Source organism: Coffea arabica, chromosome 9e (genome assembly GCF_036785885.1).
Source record: "Coffea arabica cultivar ET-39 chromosome 9e, Coffea Arabica ET-39 HiFi, whole genome shotgun sequence".
Taxonomy (NCBI): Eukaryota; Viridiplantae; Streptophyta; class Magnoliopsida; order Gentianales; family Rubiaceae; genus Coffea; species Coffea arabica.
The window spans coordinates 31,646,973-31,662,379 of NC_092327.1; the positions used below are offsets into that span (position 1 = coordinate 31,646,973).

General features: G+C 37.0%; 3 protein-coding genes across 3 annotated transcripts; 2 read left to right on the plus strand and 1 right to left on the minus strand.

Annotated features, from left to right (window-relative positions):
* The first annotated feature begins 3,050 nt into the window (after window positions 1-3,050).
* Window positions 3,051-3,560, plus strand: LOC140014677 (uncharacterized). Its single transcript, XM_072065765.1, has one exon. It carries the CDS (start codon window positions 3,051-3,053, stop codon window positions 3,558-3,560), a length of 510 nt encoding a protein of 169 aa, XP_071921866.1.
* Window positions 3,561-5,726: 2,166 nt separating this feature from the next.
* Window positions 5,727-6,647, plus strand: LOC113709870 (uncharacterized). The gene has a single exon (XM_027232718.1). It carries the CDS (start codon window positions 5,727-5,729, stop codon window positions 6,645-6,647), a length of 921 nt encoding a protein of 306 aa, XP_027088519.1.
* A 5,018-nt stretch (window positions 6,648-11,665) lies between these two features.
* Window positions 11,666-13,507, minus strand: LOC113709567 (berberine bridge enzyme-like 21). The gene has a single exon (XM_027232363.2). The coding sequence runs from the start codon at window positions 13,444-13,446 to the stop codon at window positions 11,806-11,808; it is 1,641 nt and encodes a 546-aa protein (XP_027088164.1). The 5' UTR covers window positions 13,447-13,507; the 3' UTR covers window positions 11,666-11,805.
* Between the last annotated feature and the right edge of the window lie 1,900 nt (window positions 13,508-15,407).

Here is a 15,407-nt window from a genome sequence, read left to right on the forward strand (position 1 = left end):
AATGAATTGGAATCTATTACTTGTACTTGTTATGAACTTGAACTTGTTACTTGCGCTTGTTATGAGATCGTTTGGAAATGTGTCCAACGATTTTCCTGTTAACTTGAGCCCAACCTCATGGGGACTTAATTAAGTCGAGTTAGCATGGGCTTGGTCGAGGTAATTGACAATCTACGGGTGCCTGTTCCTGGGGAATCTTTGGGTTTTGAGACTCTTGATTCCGGTATACTCGAGTATTACCATTTCTGTTCTTGTTCGGCGTTCAGGCCCGGTAAGGGGTATGTTTGGTGAACGGAATTTTGGCGTAAGAGGGGTCTACGGACATGAGTGTGTCATTAAACGTTGACGGAGAGTCAACGAGGTTGGATCAAATATTGCAACGGGGATTTGGCTCTTGAGGGCCACCTGTATCCTTTAAATTATGGTGTTCGTTCATTTCTCTTACTTGATGTGTATATGTGCCCTAAAAGTGTTTTCTCATGATTTCTACTGTTACACTTTTGGTACCTCATTGAGTTTTTAGCTCACCCCGTTCCGTAAATTTTGTTTTCCTTATAGGGAACCATCTTTTGGACTTTTGATTTTTGAAAAATGAGTTGAGCTAGTTTAGATATTTTGTATAGCTCCTCAAGGGTTGGAAACCCTAATTGTACTTGGATTCAAATGTTCCCTTTTGATTTGTAAAAATACGAATGTGGTTTATAAAAGCGTGTACTCATGTTCATGTGTTATATTTGGTTTGCATATGTCAATTTCTAGGATTATATGAAGTTACTTGTATTCGATTGGGTCCCGGTCGGATTGTGACATGGCAGGCACTAGTCACTTTCCGTTTCGTGATTTTTGTTTTGGTTAAGCGCGCTACTATATTCCGGCACGTTTTGAGTTGTGTAACCGTCTTAGTAGTTCTGGCGAGAGCTGGGTAGGCGGTCCGCCGAACCCTTTGGTTCGCCTTAGGGTGAGGTGGGGCTGTCACACCGAGCTTAGCACATTTGTCCCAAAAAAAGTTCACTAAGATGAAGTTTTTATTGGGCTGTACAAATTTTGGGCCTAAATGTTAGGTCCAAACTAAATATGAAATGAGGTTGGGTCATATCAAGTTTAGACCCGATTAAAGTCTAACCCAAATATAAGTATAATTAGCTCTCGTAGATCAATCTAACTATATTGTTGTTCACTTGTTCTTAACAGGTTTCGCTTTGTCCTTAAGTAATGATCCATAAAAACTTTTTAAAAAAAGGAAAAAGAAATCGCATTCTTTTGTTAAACATTTTCAAACGCAAACAGCAGCTTTCAAAAGCATTTTAAGAGATCACTTTTAGGAGTTGTGTAGCATCCCACTTTGGAATTGGAAGAGAAAAGGAATGGGTTTAAATACTTGGGTGTTTGGGTTATTAAGTAATTTGGGTTAACCATTTTGGACTAATGAATTTCGGTCCAAAAATTATTTAGGCCAACTCTTGGATTCAGGTCTTGACAATTGGTATTAGAGCGAGTCTCGTGTAATCTTTGCGCGGGGTGACCCTAGGGTAGTAGGTTATGGTTTCGACTATGCGAACTAAGTGTTGTACGAGACTAAGTTTTATGTTCGACCGGGGCTACCTCTAGAACCTATAAGACTCAGTGCTACGTTGGGTAGGGGCCACCTCTAGAGTTCAAGCATGACCAAATGCACAGTTTGGATTCTAACGAGCTTTGCGATGACGCAAAATCCTAAAGGTGAGGAGAATGTAGCATCCCACGGCGAAATTGGAAGAGAAAAGGAATGGGTTTAAGTACTTGGGTGCTTGGGCTATTAAGTAATTTGGGTTAACCATTTTGAGTTAGTAGATTTCGATCCAAAAATTACTTAGGTTAACCCTTGGACTTGGGTCTTGACAAGTTGTCTTGAACAATAATCAGCTAATTATAAGTGATTGAGAATAGGGTTGCAAACGAATCGAACCACTTGCGAGTCGATCCCGAGCGGCTCGAGTCGAGTTTGACTTGGTCAAGCCCTGAACAGACCAAGTCGAACTCAAACTCGAGTTCGAGTTTAAAAATACTAAACTTGTTAGCTCGCGAGCCGGCTCGAGCTCCATTACATATATTTATTTTTTATTTTAATAGCAAAATTATATATATATATCCCTAATATTTTATTATTTATTTTAAAAAATAATTATTTTATTTATTTATTAAAAATAAAATAATTATTTTTATATTTTTTTAAGTTGGAGCTCGACTCAAATTTGAGTCGAATTCAAGTTCGAATTTCGTAAAATTATGTTGAGATTCGGATCAATTAGATCGAAACTCGACTCGGTTCTCGTTTGCACCCATAATTGAGAACATGCCCTTGCCAAGGAGACCTTAGTCCAATGACTAAAATTGAAACTTCAAAAATTAGAGGTTTTGAATTTAATTCTCCCTTCCTCCCTAGCTAATTGTTAATCCCACCCCTCCCTTGCTTAAAAAAATTCCCTTTTAATTTGATGTAGAAGGTGCCGCCCCTTATTGCTGAAGTATTTTTAAAATAATGAGACAACTTTTATTAGAAATAACCCGAAATTGTTATTCAATTGTAGGTTTTTCCATTGGCTATCACTTCAATTTAATATGATTGGAGTATTTAATAATTAGTAAGGCTTGTCCAAATTGAAAATCTTTCTCTGTCTAGCTTTTTTATATCATGCTAATTTTCTCTAAAAACTTTCTTAATGCTATAGAATTCTCCCCAAAACATGATGTTAAATATAATCTGTATATGACCTTAGAGAGGGAAGATCATCTTCATAAAAGTTTCTGGTCCATCTGGTTCGTAGTTTGGATAAGCATTCTAGGATTAATGATATAAAATGAGTGGACTGAGTTTGTTAAAAGAAACGAGATGTACGTCCTTGATCCTGTCGACAATCAAACAAAATCACATCATTTCACGTGGTTGCATTTATAATTGCAGTGGGTTTGACTCCGGTACTCACTGACAAATTAAGACACATCCTAAGACAATAGGTTGCAGGAGTTTTCACACAATCTTTTTGTGAGAGTAATTAATTTGTTACCAGTTGATGGATATTGGGTTTGAAGGCAAGCCATGGACATGGATTAATAATTGGAACGGAAATGGTGAAGTTAAAGAGAGACTGGATAGAGGCTTATGCTCGATTGAATGGTCACATTGTTATGATGAAGCCAAATGCATACACATTGAGTCACATGCATCAGATCACAGTATGCTGGTACTAGATACACAGAAGGTCAGAAAGAAGTGGAAAAAAAGATTCCAATTTGACAAAAGATGGCTACAGCAAGATGGAATTAAGGAGGTGGTGAAGGAGGCCTGGAACATACCTTGTGATGGAACTAGATGGTTCAAGGTGAAACAGAAAATTAGGAATTGTAGAGTTGAACTACTAAAGTGGAGCAGTAGTAAGAAAGGGAATTCGATGGAAAGAATCAAATGGTGCAAAAATCAGATTGAGGATATTAAGGCATCAAATGTAGAAAATAAGAGGCAAAAAGTGCAGGAGATGAAAGGACAGCTGAAATTGGCATATAAGGATGAAGAAGCTTACTAGAACTAGAAATCAAGAGTGAGATGGTTAAAAGAGGGGGACAAGAACACTCAGTTCTTCCATGCAACTGTGAAGGGGAGAAGGAGAAGGAATAGGCTTCAGAAAATGAGAAAATCTAGTGGAGAATGGACAGGAAATGAAGAGAATGTGGGAAAGGAAGTAGCTTCTTACTATGAGGATTTGTTTAAGAGTTCAGGGTCGGGGGAGCTAGATGAAATCTTAGAGGGGATTCCTGTCTCTATAACTAAACAAATGAATAGGGAGCTGACTAAAAGAGTGAATGAAAAGGAAATAAAAGCTGATTTCTTCTCTATGGATCCTAATAAGGCTCCTGGTAATGATGGTATGTCTCCCCTATTTTTTCAAAAATTCTGGAGCATTATTCGCAAGGATCTAGTAAGTGCAATCCAATGTTTCTTTAATAACAGTGTCATTCTTAAAGCCATAAACCACACTGTCATCTCCTTGATTCCAAAAGTGGACTGCCCCACTGAGATTAAACATTACAGGCCTATACGTCTTTGCCAAGTAGTTTACAAAGCTCTAGCAAAAATTCTTGTTAACAAACTAAAGCCTTTTCTCAGTAGATGTGTTAGCAAGAGTCAATCAGCTTTTGTTCCAGGTAGGCAAATCTTAGATAATGTCATGCTCTCTCACGAGTTGATGCACTTTTTGAAAAACAAAAGACATGGTAAAGTAGGCTCAATGGCTATGAAACTGGATATGTCTAAGGCCTACGACAGGGTGGAATGGAGGTTCTTGAAAGCTATAATGGCCAAGATGGGATTCTGTACCAAGTGGATAGGATGGATTACTGCTTGCATCAGCTCAGTGACTTACTCTTTTAATATAAATGCAGAGCATAAGGAGTTTATCACTCCCTCAAGAGGCATCAGGCAAGGAGACCCACTCTCTCCCTACCTGTTTTTGCTGTGTTCAGAGGGACTGTCACATATGTTACAGAAAGCAAAGCTGGAGAAGGAGCTAACAGGAGTCAAGTTCAGTAGGGGAGCTCCTGCTATCACCCATCTTTTCTTTGCGGACGACTCCCTAGTATTCTGCAAAGCCAACTCCCAAGAAGGTGGGACGTTAATGAAAATACTAAAAGTGTATGAAGAGGCCACAGGACAGCTTATTAATATGGATAAATCTTCAGTTTTCTTTAGCAGAAATACAACCCAACCAGTGAGGAATGAGGTCTGCCAAACAATGGGGTCAATCCAGCAGGTTGGACAAGGCAAATACCTTGGACTTCCAATGATCATTACAAAGTCTAAAAAGTAGGTGTTTGGTTTCATCAAGAATTCTATGGACAACAAATTGTTGGGGTGAAAAAACAAGTTGCTGAGTCAGGCTGGGAAGGAAATTATGCTTAAGGCAGTGGCGATGGCTTTGCCAACCTACACTATGTCCTGTTTTAGACTACCTAATAAGCTCTGTAGAGATATCAGTGCCAAAATGGCAGACTACTGGTAGGGTGAATCTGAGGGGAAGAAAAAGATGCATTGGATTGGCTGGAGGAAAATGATTGAAAAGAGAAGTACAGGAGGATTGGGATTCAGGGACTTGCAAATGCTCAACAAAGCTCTACTGGCCAAACAAGTCTGGAGGCTGATAACTCAACCAAACTTGTTCGTCAGTAAAGTTTTAAAGGAGAAATACTATCCTAAACAATCCATTTTCAGTTGCAAGGTGCCTCAGAATGCATCATGGCTGTGGCAAAGCTTATCAACTGCTAGAAAAGAAGTCCAAAATAGAATCAGGAGGAAAATTGGGAATGACAAAGGAACACGAATTTGGGAAGACAACTGGATTCCAAACAAACCATCTGGGAAACCAACGTCTGCAAAGCCTCAGGGATGTCAACTAAAGTATGTCTCAGAATTGATGATTAATAACAGATGGAACACAGTGCTGATCTTCAAAATCTTCAACTCACAAGACGCTGAGAGGATCCTGAGAATACCTATAAGCTTAACTGGGAAGGAGGACAGCTACTTCTGGATGCACTCGTAGAATGGACAATATACAGTTCAGTCAGGCTATAAGACTTGGATGAAGGAAAAGAATCTGGAGTGTACAAGAAGGAGGGAGGAAACTGGAACAAGCTATGAAGGAACCATTTCTAAAACCTGGAAAACACTATGGAAGCAAAAAGTGAGCCAGAAAATGAAGGTCTTCATTTGGAAGTGCCTCCATGGTGGACTCCCTGTGAGAGCTGAAATACACAGAAGAACAAGACAAGGGAATCCTATGTGTATAGGGTGTGGAGACAAGGAAGAAACTCTTGAACACCTACTGATCCAGTGTACCAAAGCTAAGGAAATCTGGAAGATGGCGCCTGTGCAATGGGATGGAATTATGGAGCTGTCGGATTGCTTCATCAAGTGGTGGACAGCAATAATGGAAGCTCAACAAGACAGAGGAAGGGAGGACCAGGTGAACCTCACCATTAACATCCTCTGGCAGATATGGAAAGCCAGGAACGATAGGGAATTCAACCACAAAGAAAGAGAACCACAAAAGATCATTCAAAGGGCCATGAAGGAGTGGACAGAGTTCGATGAGGCAAACAAAGAAAATGTAGCAAGGAAGAACACTCAGGAAACAGAAATACATCAACGAACTGAGCAAGAGCAAGAGCAAAACGAGAGTCATACCAGCCTACTGATCAAGATCCATACACATCAAGACAAAAGACAAGCAATAGTAGGGATTGGAATCACTGCAACTGACGCCATGGGACAAATTCAAGTGGGCTGGGCACTAAGAGAAAGATTATCAGCTGAGCCAATACAGGACCAAGCTGTAGCAGTGAGACTCGCGCTACTAAATGCAATCAGCCAAGGATGGAGAAGTATCAGACTGGAGCTCGATAACAAGGAGCTGGTGGAGTGCATAAAAGGTTCAAGACACTGCAACCACATGATGGCTACTCTAATGGAAGATATACAGTTCATTAGTAATCAGTTTCATAAGTGTTCTTTCTCTTTTGCTAAGTCAGGGAAAGTTGGCAGTATTAAATTGAGCTTGCATGCTCTAAACATCTGGATAGATGAAGAATGGGTAAACCCCACTCTTAGGTGCTAGGCACCAAGGTTCTTGTAGGACGGTTGTCCTTTTCTTTGGACCTTTGTCCAAAAATTGTATAGTTTAAAGTGATATATATATAAAAAAGCTATCGTTTCGATAAAAAAAAAAGAGAGTAATTAATTTGTTATTACCAACTGAACCAACCTATATTAGCGATCCATGTTTGATTACCACTGCAAGTCTTTAAAAAATAACAAATTAGTAAAACATGAAAAATACTTTGTCTAAGGCCAGGTTAACATTTTCTCGATTTGCATAGCACAAGAAATTCCCATAAAAGTACTAGAGATAAATACGCATATAAGTGTATCTCTTTTGATTTTCTTTTTGGCTTTTGTTTTCAGTATCAATTGAGATTCAATACAAGAAATTCACACTATTTTCCAAAACCAAAATACAAAATCCTCGTATAATCAATGGATAGCCTATTACAAATTGCAATATTTATTCTATCAAACAGCAATCAATGGAAATGCCTGAATAATGCCCAAAAGCACAAGCTGAAGATATTCCTGTGGAAATGGCTGAATAATGCACTCCCAGTGGGAGAGATAATCAATGGTAGAACCAAAGTAGGGGACCCTATTTTCAAGAGGTGTGGGGAAGAAAGAGAGACGGTGGAATATACCCTACTGAAACTGTAGAGAAGCAAAACAAATATGGCAGATTGCTCCAATCCAATGGGAAGGCATGCAAGAGTATCACGGAAGTTTCAGAAGATGGTGGACCTCAATCACAGAAGCAAGACAGAGAACATCAGGTTCACAACATTTATCGTTAACTGTCAACATACTCTGGTAGACATGGAAGGATAGGAATGACATGGAATTCAACGGGAAACACTACATTTCGTGGAGTACAATGCAAAAGGCACAGTAGGAATCACGGTTCGCAAAATCGGCCGATGCCGATACGTATCGACCGAGTCATAACCGGAATGGAGGGGACCGGTACGATACCAATCCCCGAATCGCCGATATTATCATATCTGGGATGACTCGCTCTGACTCGACCGATATTGGCCGATTCAAATCCGTGATGAATGATATCGAATGATATATCCAAGTCAACTTGGAATCAATTCATATATTTTTTTAAATTGTACCTTTTTTGGTATTTTTTAATTTTAGTAATTTTTTCAAAATTTTTGAAAACCTTCATGTTTTATAATGTGCGTATCACCTGATATTCAACCGATATGCCGCGACGGATGTGGAACAAATGACACCGCAATGCGACCGCAAACCATGGTAAGAATGGCTAGAATTTGAAGAGATAGCAACCAAGGAAGCTAGGATGAGCACAGTAAAAACATCAACTCAACTTCAGAACCACCAGCAGCTAGGGCCAGAAGAGGAAATCGTCAAACTGAGAGTTGTAGTAACAAGACAAAAGGACAATCCTATCTTGGGAATTGGAATCACTACAACAGATGATAACCAAGAGTCAATGATAGGATAGGCATTGAGAGAAAGAAGCTCAGGCTCACAGATTGTGGATGAGGCAATAGCACTAAAGCTGGTCATGAGCAAAGCTACCACTTTGCAATAAAGGAAAGTGCAATTTCAAGTGCAAAACAAGCAGCTCCTCAACCACATTCGATCACAGAAGGCACGGGAGAAGGCACGGGACATCAGAGTAGCTACTTTGGTGGAAGATATTATTCAATTAAGAGTGTTGTTTCAAATGTGCTCCTTTTATTTAGTTAAAAGTGATAAGAATCATATAAGTTCTAAGATTAGCGTTTATACTTTAGGCATTACACTAGATGAGAAAATCATGTTTTCTTAGTGTCAATTACACTGACTGTAAAGTCAACTTGAACCTTTGCTCGAAATTGTATAGTTTTTGACATCAAATAATCAAATATTGTTTCGACAAAAAAAAAAAAAAGAGCCATCAATGTAATAGAATTCAGCTACTTTACTTCACATCTACTGCGTAACTAGCAGTTCAACGTCATAACTGCAAAAGAACTATGGTCATCATGATCGAGAAATCACATTGATTGATGACTTGATGTTTATACCTTTTCTCACCTCCTACAAAAGGATCCAGTGGACGGAGTTGGGATACTCTGTTCATTCTTGAAGAAATTTTCAGGATCTATCATGGTCTTCACTTTAACCAATCTATCAAAATTGTCTTTGAAATATTTGCGCCCATAAAACTGCCGCTACGGATTTTTAGCTCCAGCCCAGTTCCTTTGGTGCTTAAAACTGCTGCTTGAACATGTGGGATTTCCAAAGGTGTGATAATTATGGATGGTTTTCTGGTACCGGAAATGTTGAACCTGAGGTTTCTAAGATGGGCTTGCAATACAGAGTTGAATGAACTGGTTGTTGGACCATAAAGAATGTTAGAAATTTGGCCACTTGGGATTCCAACTTTTGTTAGACAAGTAGCAAAATTGTCATAGATCGAATCTGAAGCTGCAACACAAAAGGGTTGAGAAATTGAAGTGAACAGAGGAAAAAGAATGACAAGAAGAAGAAAGGGGAACATGGAAGAGGACAACATGTAATGAGCACCAGGACAGAACACTAGGGTTCTGTAACTTCTGTTTCTTGTACATGTTAAAGTTTAGCAGACAACTAGAATGGTTGCTAGACTGTAGGCTGGTCGAAATTTAGGAAAATTGATGGAAATGCAATGGGTACCGGAAAGTATGCCGTGAAGATTCCCATGAATGCCTAAACCATTGATCATAGAATTAATGGCTGAGAAAATGTTAGGCTAATGGTAATCCCACGAAGACAGACAAGGGCGGACGCAGATTGACAAAACTAGGAATAGCTGTGTCAATTACAGTTTTTGAGCCGGATTTTAGCAAACCCAAATTCGACTCACAAACTATATGAATTTTTGGATTTCAATCTCATATTAAAAAACTCAAACTCAACTCACACTATTATATGAGTTTTGGATTCAAATCGAACTTCACCCAAACTCATAATTAAATACATAATTATATATATTATATATTTTATAATTATGAATTAATACAAATTTTTATATAAATTATTAATTTTTATATCTAATATGCATAATTATAAATTATAGATATTATTTTATATGCTTTACATATATAATTATACTCATATGGGTCGAGTTTTCATTGAATCTGAGCCTAATTTGGATCAAACTTAACTCACATTTAGTTTGGCCCTAATATTTAAGTCCAAACTTTGCCTAATCCAATTAAAACTTAGACTCAATGAACATTTTTTGGACTGAACGAGTCGAGTTCAAACTGGCCTGACCCCATTGATAATCCTAGTTAGGAATGAATAAAGACTGAGTTGGTTAATTGTATAATGTTCCCCATATGTCTATGTCTGTATCCATCAAAGATTTTCTCTACTTAGGATTCAATGGACATTGTTTATTGTATAATGCTTCCACTGTGTCTAGATACATATCCAACAAAGATTTTTTGTACCTGGTATTCAATGAACATTCTTTAATGTGTTTTATTTTTGCCTAGATATATATATATATATATATATATATATATTAATGTGTCTTATTTTTGCCTAGTATATTATATATCATTTGTATATAGACACTTTCCTTAAATTAACATCACTTTTTCAATAAAAAAAGGACACCCTTTCAAGTCTTAACTAATTTCCATTTGCTTCTAAAACATGATTTCTACCATTTACAGTGTTAATATATATATATTCTTTTCAAGTAGGATTGTGGATTGATAGTAGGATTGTACCTTCCTTGTGACTCCAATTTGGATCTATAGATGCAAGTGAAATGTTGTACCAATTCTAGTCCACTTTTCCCTTTTATTTTTTAATTAAGGTCAACTTTATTGATGCTGCGTGTATGTTTATGCGTTGACGTTTACTTCAGAAAGATTCTCGAGTTGGCATAATCATGGACATAAAAAAAAAAAAGAAAAGCAACTAATGGAAAGATCTTGTTGAAAATGTTTCTTAAGGGCCAAACCAAAGAAACTAAAGAAGAGAAGGACCAAACTGTTATACCCTTCTGTTCAAAAAAATAAATAAATAAAATTTTATATCCTCTTTTTTTGTTTTTTATTTTTATTTTTTAAAAATGAATCAACATTGATTTTTCAACTATCTGTTCATAACTTGAATCCGTAAACTCTCTGTTACAGACGAAATGTATTACCAACTGGTATACACTCCGTTCTACTCTTTATTTCTCTCAATTTTGCTTTCACTGTATATCCACACCTGAACTTTTAACATTTTTGTAATATTCGAACTATCTCTACCCCATGCAAACTGGTTTACAAGATATATCATTATCACTAACACACACAAAAAAAATTAGTCATGCAGATTAAAAAGTAGAATAACGTTAAAACTTTTTTTTTTAATACGACTTGATAGTGCATAAATTACGTAGTAACAAGTCTTAAATGATTAAATCCTCTCCTATCAGCCTCTACGAGGTTAGCATGTCCATAGGGGGAGGAGGTAGCTTTAAACAAGATATAAAAGGTACAATAAGGCATTAAAAGCCTGGATTGACATAAATTAAAGGGGGATTTGGGAGGGGGATTTGGGTAGTTTATTAGGCTCCTCAGGAACCACAAAAGTTGCCGGCTTTTGTGGTTTCCTGTGGATTAAGTTTAGTAAAATGCAAAAGTCATTCTGCTGACTAGAAAAAAAAGACATAAATTAAAGGGGGCAAAGCTAGTGATGATCCTATGTTCGCCAAGTGGCCTGCTCAGTGATTCGACATTATCAATTGAATTAACTTGTGATCAACGTTATCAACTGAATTAATTTGTATTGAGAGTCATTTTTAATCACCATTGAAGGTATTTAAAAAAATATCAAATTAATAAAACGTGAAAAATTCTTTGTTGAAGGCCAGGTTAACATTTTTTTCAATTTGTATAGGGCAAGAAATTCCCGCAAAAGTACTAGAGATAAATATGCATATAAGTGTATCTTATTTGATTTTTTATATTTTTTTATACTTGTCTTTTACTTTCAGTATCATTCGAGATTCAGCACAAGAAATTCAAGAAATTCACTGTTTTCCAAAACCATAATACAATATCATCCGTATAATCAATTGACAACATATTTCGAGTCGGAATCTTATTCTATCACACAACCCTATAACCATTGATGACTTGTAGTTTATACCTTTACTTTCCTCACCTCCTCTTACGAAAGGACCGAGCGGGCAGAGTTGGGATACTCTGTTCATTCTTGAAGAAATTTTCAGGATCTACCACCGTCTTCACTTTAACCAATCTGTCAAAATTGTCTTTGAAATATTTGCGCCCATAAACTTCTCCTTCATTATAACTGTTCTTCCCGTTATCAGTTGTACCAATATCAAGATCCCTATAGTTGAGAAAAGCCTGCCTTGGATTACTTGATACATAAGGGGTCGTGAAACTGTATAGTTCCCGTGCTTGCTCGAGGTATTGATTTGTTATGTTGGGGCTTGCATCGTCCCAATTCACTGAGTATTGAATCTTGTAAATGATCCCTGCCCTGTGAGGAAATGGTGTTTCATTTGCAGGGATTTCACTCATTCTTCCACCATATGGATTGAAAACAAGTCCAGGTTTTCCAAGCTGAACCATTTTGTTGAAGATTGAAGTCAGTGCATCCTTAGGAATTGGGGTTTGGACATAATCTGATTTTCTCTTCAAGAAATTGACATCAGAAGTTCTGTTAAGAAGAAGTTCAGGTTTTGCCCCAATGTCAAAATTGGACCAGAATAGCATTGACTGTATCCAGCTCCCTTCTTTACAATCACTTTTCTGCAATCCCAGAGCAGGGAATCCAGCATTTATCACAGACATAAGACTGTCTGAATCTCCTAGATACAATGCAATGAATGTTAACCTGATGATCTTCTGACCCTTACTTTTGCCACTTTTTGAAGTAATTGGTTGGACAAGAACTCTTATGAAGAGACCATTGTCGATTTTGTCAGCAACACTCTGCCACTGAACAAGAATATTTGTTGCATTTTCTGCCTCAGTCCTTTGAACATTAAAGACAGTTACTATCTCAGGCACCTGGACTAACTTAAGTTTGTATGCCAAAACAACCCCAAAACTGGCACCACCACCACCCCTGATAGCCCAGAAAAGATCTTCCCCCATCGCCTTTCTATCCAAAACCTGGCCTTTAACATCAACAATCTGTGCATCAAGAACATTATCTACCGCAAGACCAAATTTTCGCAACATTCCACCATAACCACCCCCACTGATGTGCCCACCAACGCCTAGAGTTGGGCAAAGACCAGCAGGGAATCCATATACTTTGCTCTTCTCCCAAATTCTATAGTAAAGTTCACCAAGCGTCGCCCCGGCTTGTACCCAAGCAGATTCGCTCGGGATATCAACCGTGATGGACCTCAGATTAAACATGTCAAGAATGATAAAAGGGATATCAGAAGCATACGAGATACCTTCATAATCATGACCGCCGCTACGGATTTTTAGCTCCAGCCCTGTTCCTTTGGTGCACAAAACTGCTGCTTGAACATGTGGGATTTCCAAGGGTGCGACAATTATGGATGGTTTTCTAGTACTGGATGTGTTGAACCTAAGGTTTCTAACATATGCCTGTAATACAGAGTTGAATGAAGTATTTGTTGGACTATACAGAATGTTAGAAATTTGGCCACTTGGGATTCCATTTTTTGTTAGACAACTAGCAAAATTGTCATAGATTGAATCTGAAGCTGCAACACAAAAGGGTTGAGAAATTGAAGTGAAAAAAGGAAAAAGAACAAGAAGGAGAAGAAAGGGGAACATGGTAAGGGACAGCATGCAATTTGGCAACTGAAAGTTGTTCTAATAGTAGCGTTCCGAAGATGTTATCAAATAAGCACCAGGACAGAACAAAACGAGAGCTGTATTATATACTTGTTAAAGTTTGGTCCTATACAACTAGATTATCAGAATGCAGGCTGGTCGAAACTGCGAAAAATTTGATGGAAATGTAATGGGAACCGGAAATTTTGCCGCGAAGATTCCCTTGAAGGCCTAAACTTTTGACCACGGAATTAATGGTTGAGAAAATATTAGGCCAACGTAATCCCACGAAGGCAAAGATAAGGACAGATACAGATTGACAAAGCTAAGAATGAATAAAGGCCGTGTTGGCGAGTTTATTGCCAAAATAACTCTTCTTTCAAAATATATTCCCAAAATAACTTAATTTTAAAAATTTATTACCTTTGTGATCCTTTTTTGCCACTTAGGCAGCATTTGTGTCAGAGATAAAGACGTCCTCTATTTCTCTTTCTCATCTAATATTTTCTCCAATTTTCTCTATAAACCTTCCCACATTTTTTTCTTTTGTTATCTTTCCCTTGTCAAACATAATCTAAAAAGCCAATCTTTATGTTAACAGCATCTAAAAAATATGTTTCGCAAGTCGATAATCTTAAGGTAGATGAAGATTATTCTCGTCTTTTCAAAGAGTAGGAAGGATAACATAAACAAATATGATAACCTTGCAATTTTTGTAATTACTTAAAATTTTCGTTGCAATTTTTGTTGCAATTTTTGTATTTTTAAAATTATTTTTTGAAAAAATATATGCAATAAGTTTGATACATTTAAAAAAATTCAGAGACCAATAATAGTAAGGTCAATAATGATAAAATTTATTTTAGATAATTATAAAAGTTATGCAATCTTCTTGTGCCTCTATAATAAAAAAAAATTAAAATTTTAGTTAATGTTGGAAACTATAAATCGGATTAGAACTTTCCTTTCTTGTTATCCTACATGACAATCAAGATAACTAGATGGGAACAATAATATCATTATGGTAATAAAATTTGAAAGTGAATCACATTGGGAATATTTTTAGTAAGAGTGTTATTTTGGCAAAAAAAACTCCCGTGTTGGCTAATTGTATAATGTTTCCACTGTGTCTAGTTACGTATCCAACAAAGAGTTTTTCTACCCGGTATTATTTTTTGCCTAGTATGTTATATATCATTGGCATTGAGACACTTTCTTTAAATTAATATCACTTTTTCGAAAAAAAAAGAAGTCACCGTTTTAAGTCTTAACTAGTTTCAATTAGCTACTAAAACTCATTTTATACCATTTACATTGTTATAAATATCTTATTTTCAAAAAAGGATTGATAGTATAATTGTACCTAGGGATAATTGCAGAAACCTCCCCTGAGGTTTCTGACACTTGCACTGACCTCCCCTATAAATTTTGAAATAGCATTGACCTCCCCTAAAAACAGTTAGAGTCAATTGAAAAGGTAAAAATGTGTGAATTTACTAGAGTACCCCAATTATTTTCACTTTACCAGATGAAAGGTTTAATTACTTTAATCAAAACCAACAAAATCCTTTGTTAAACTAATTAAACTAAACAAAATATTTCTGCATAGTTAAACTAATTAATCTAATTAACTAATTAACTAAAGCTGTTGTCTGTCGGAAACTAAACAAACTATTTGCATGTTAAACTTATTAAACTAATTAACTCATGTAACTAACTAACTAAAGCTGGAACCTGTCCGTCCAGCTCTGATGCAAAGTTTAAGAGTGTGTGAGGAAGATGGCGCCATGAATTGGCACCAATTTGTGACAAGTTGCTCTTGAGGTGATAAGCTACCTACTTGCAGCATAAGAGAGTGTGACTTGCTCTGCAATTTTGTGACCATTGAGAGAAGGAAACATAAGAGAAGAAGCTTACTGCTTTTGCTTAGTTCATGGGAGGAGTAGTATCCGTGAGAGATAAACAGCAAGTGATAG

Bases quoted from the DNA above. Each gene is read 5' to 3' on its own strand.
- LOC113709870 (XM_027232718.1), top strand. From the start codon at position 5,727: ATGAAGGTCTTCATTTGGAAGTGCCTCCATGGTGGACTCCCTGTGAGA.
- LOC140014677 (XM_072065765.1), top strand. From the start codon at position 3,051: ATGGATATTGGGTTTGAAGGCAAGCCATGGACATGGATTAATAATTGG.
- LOC113709567 (XM_027232363.2), bottom strand. From the start codon at position 13,446: ATGCTGTCCCTTACCATGTTCCCCTTTCTTCTCCTTCTTGTTCTTTTT.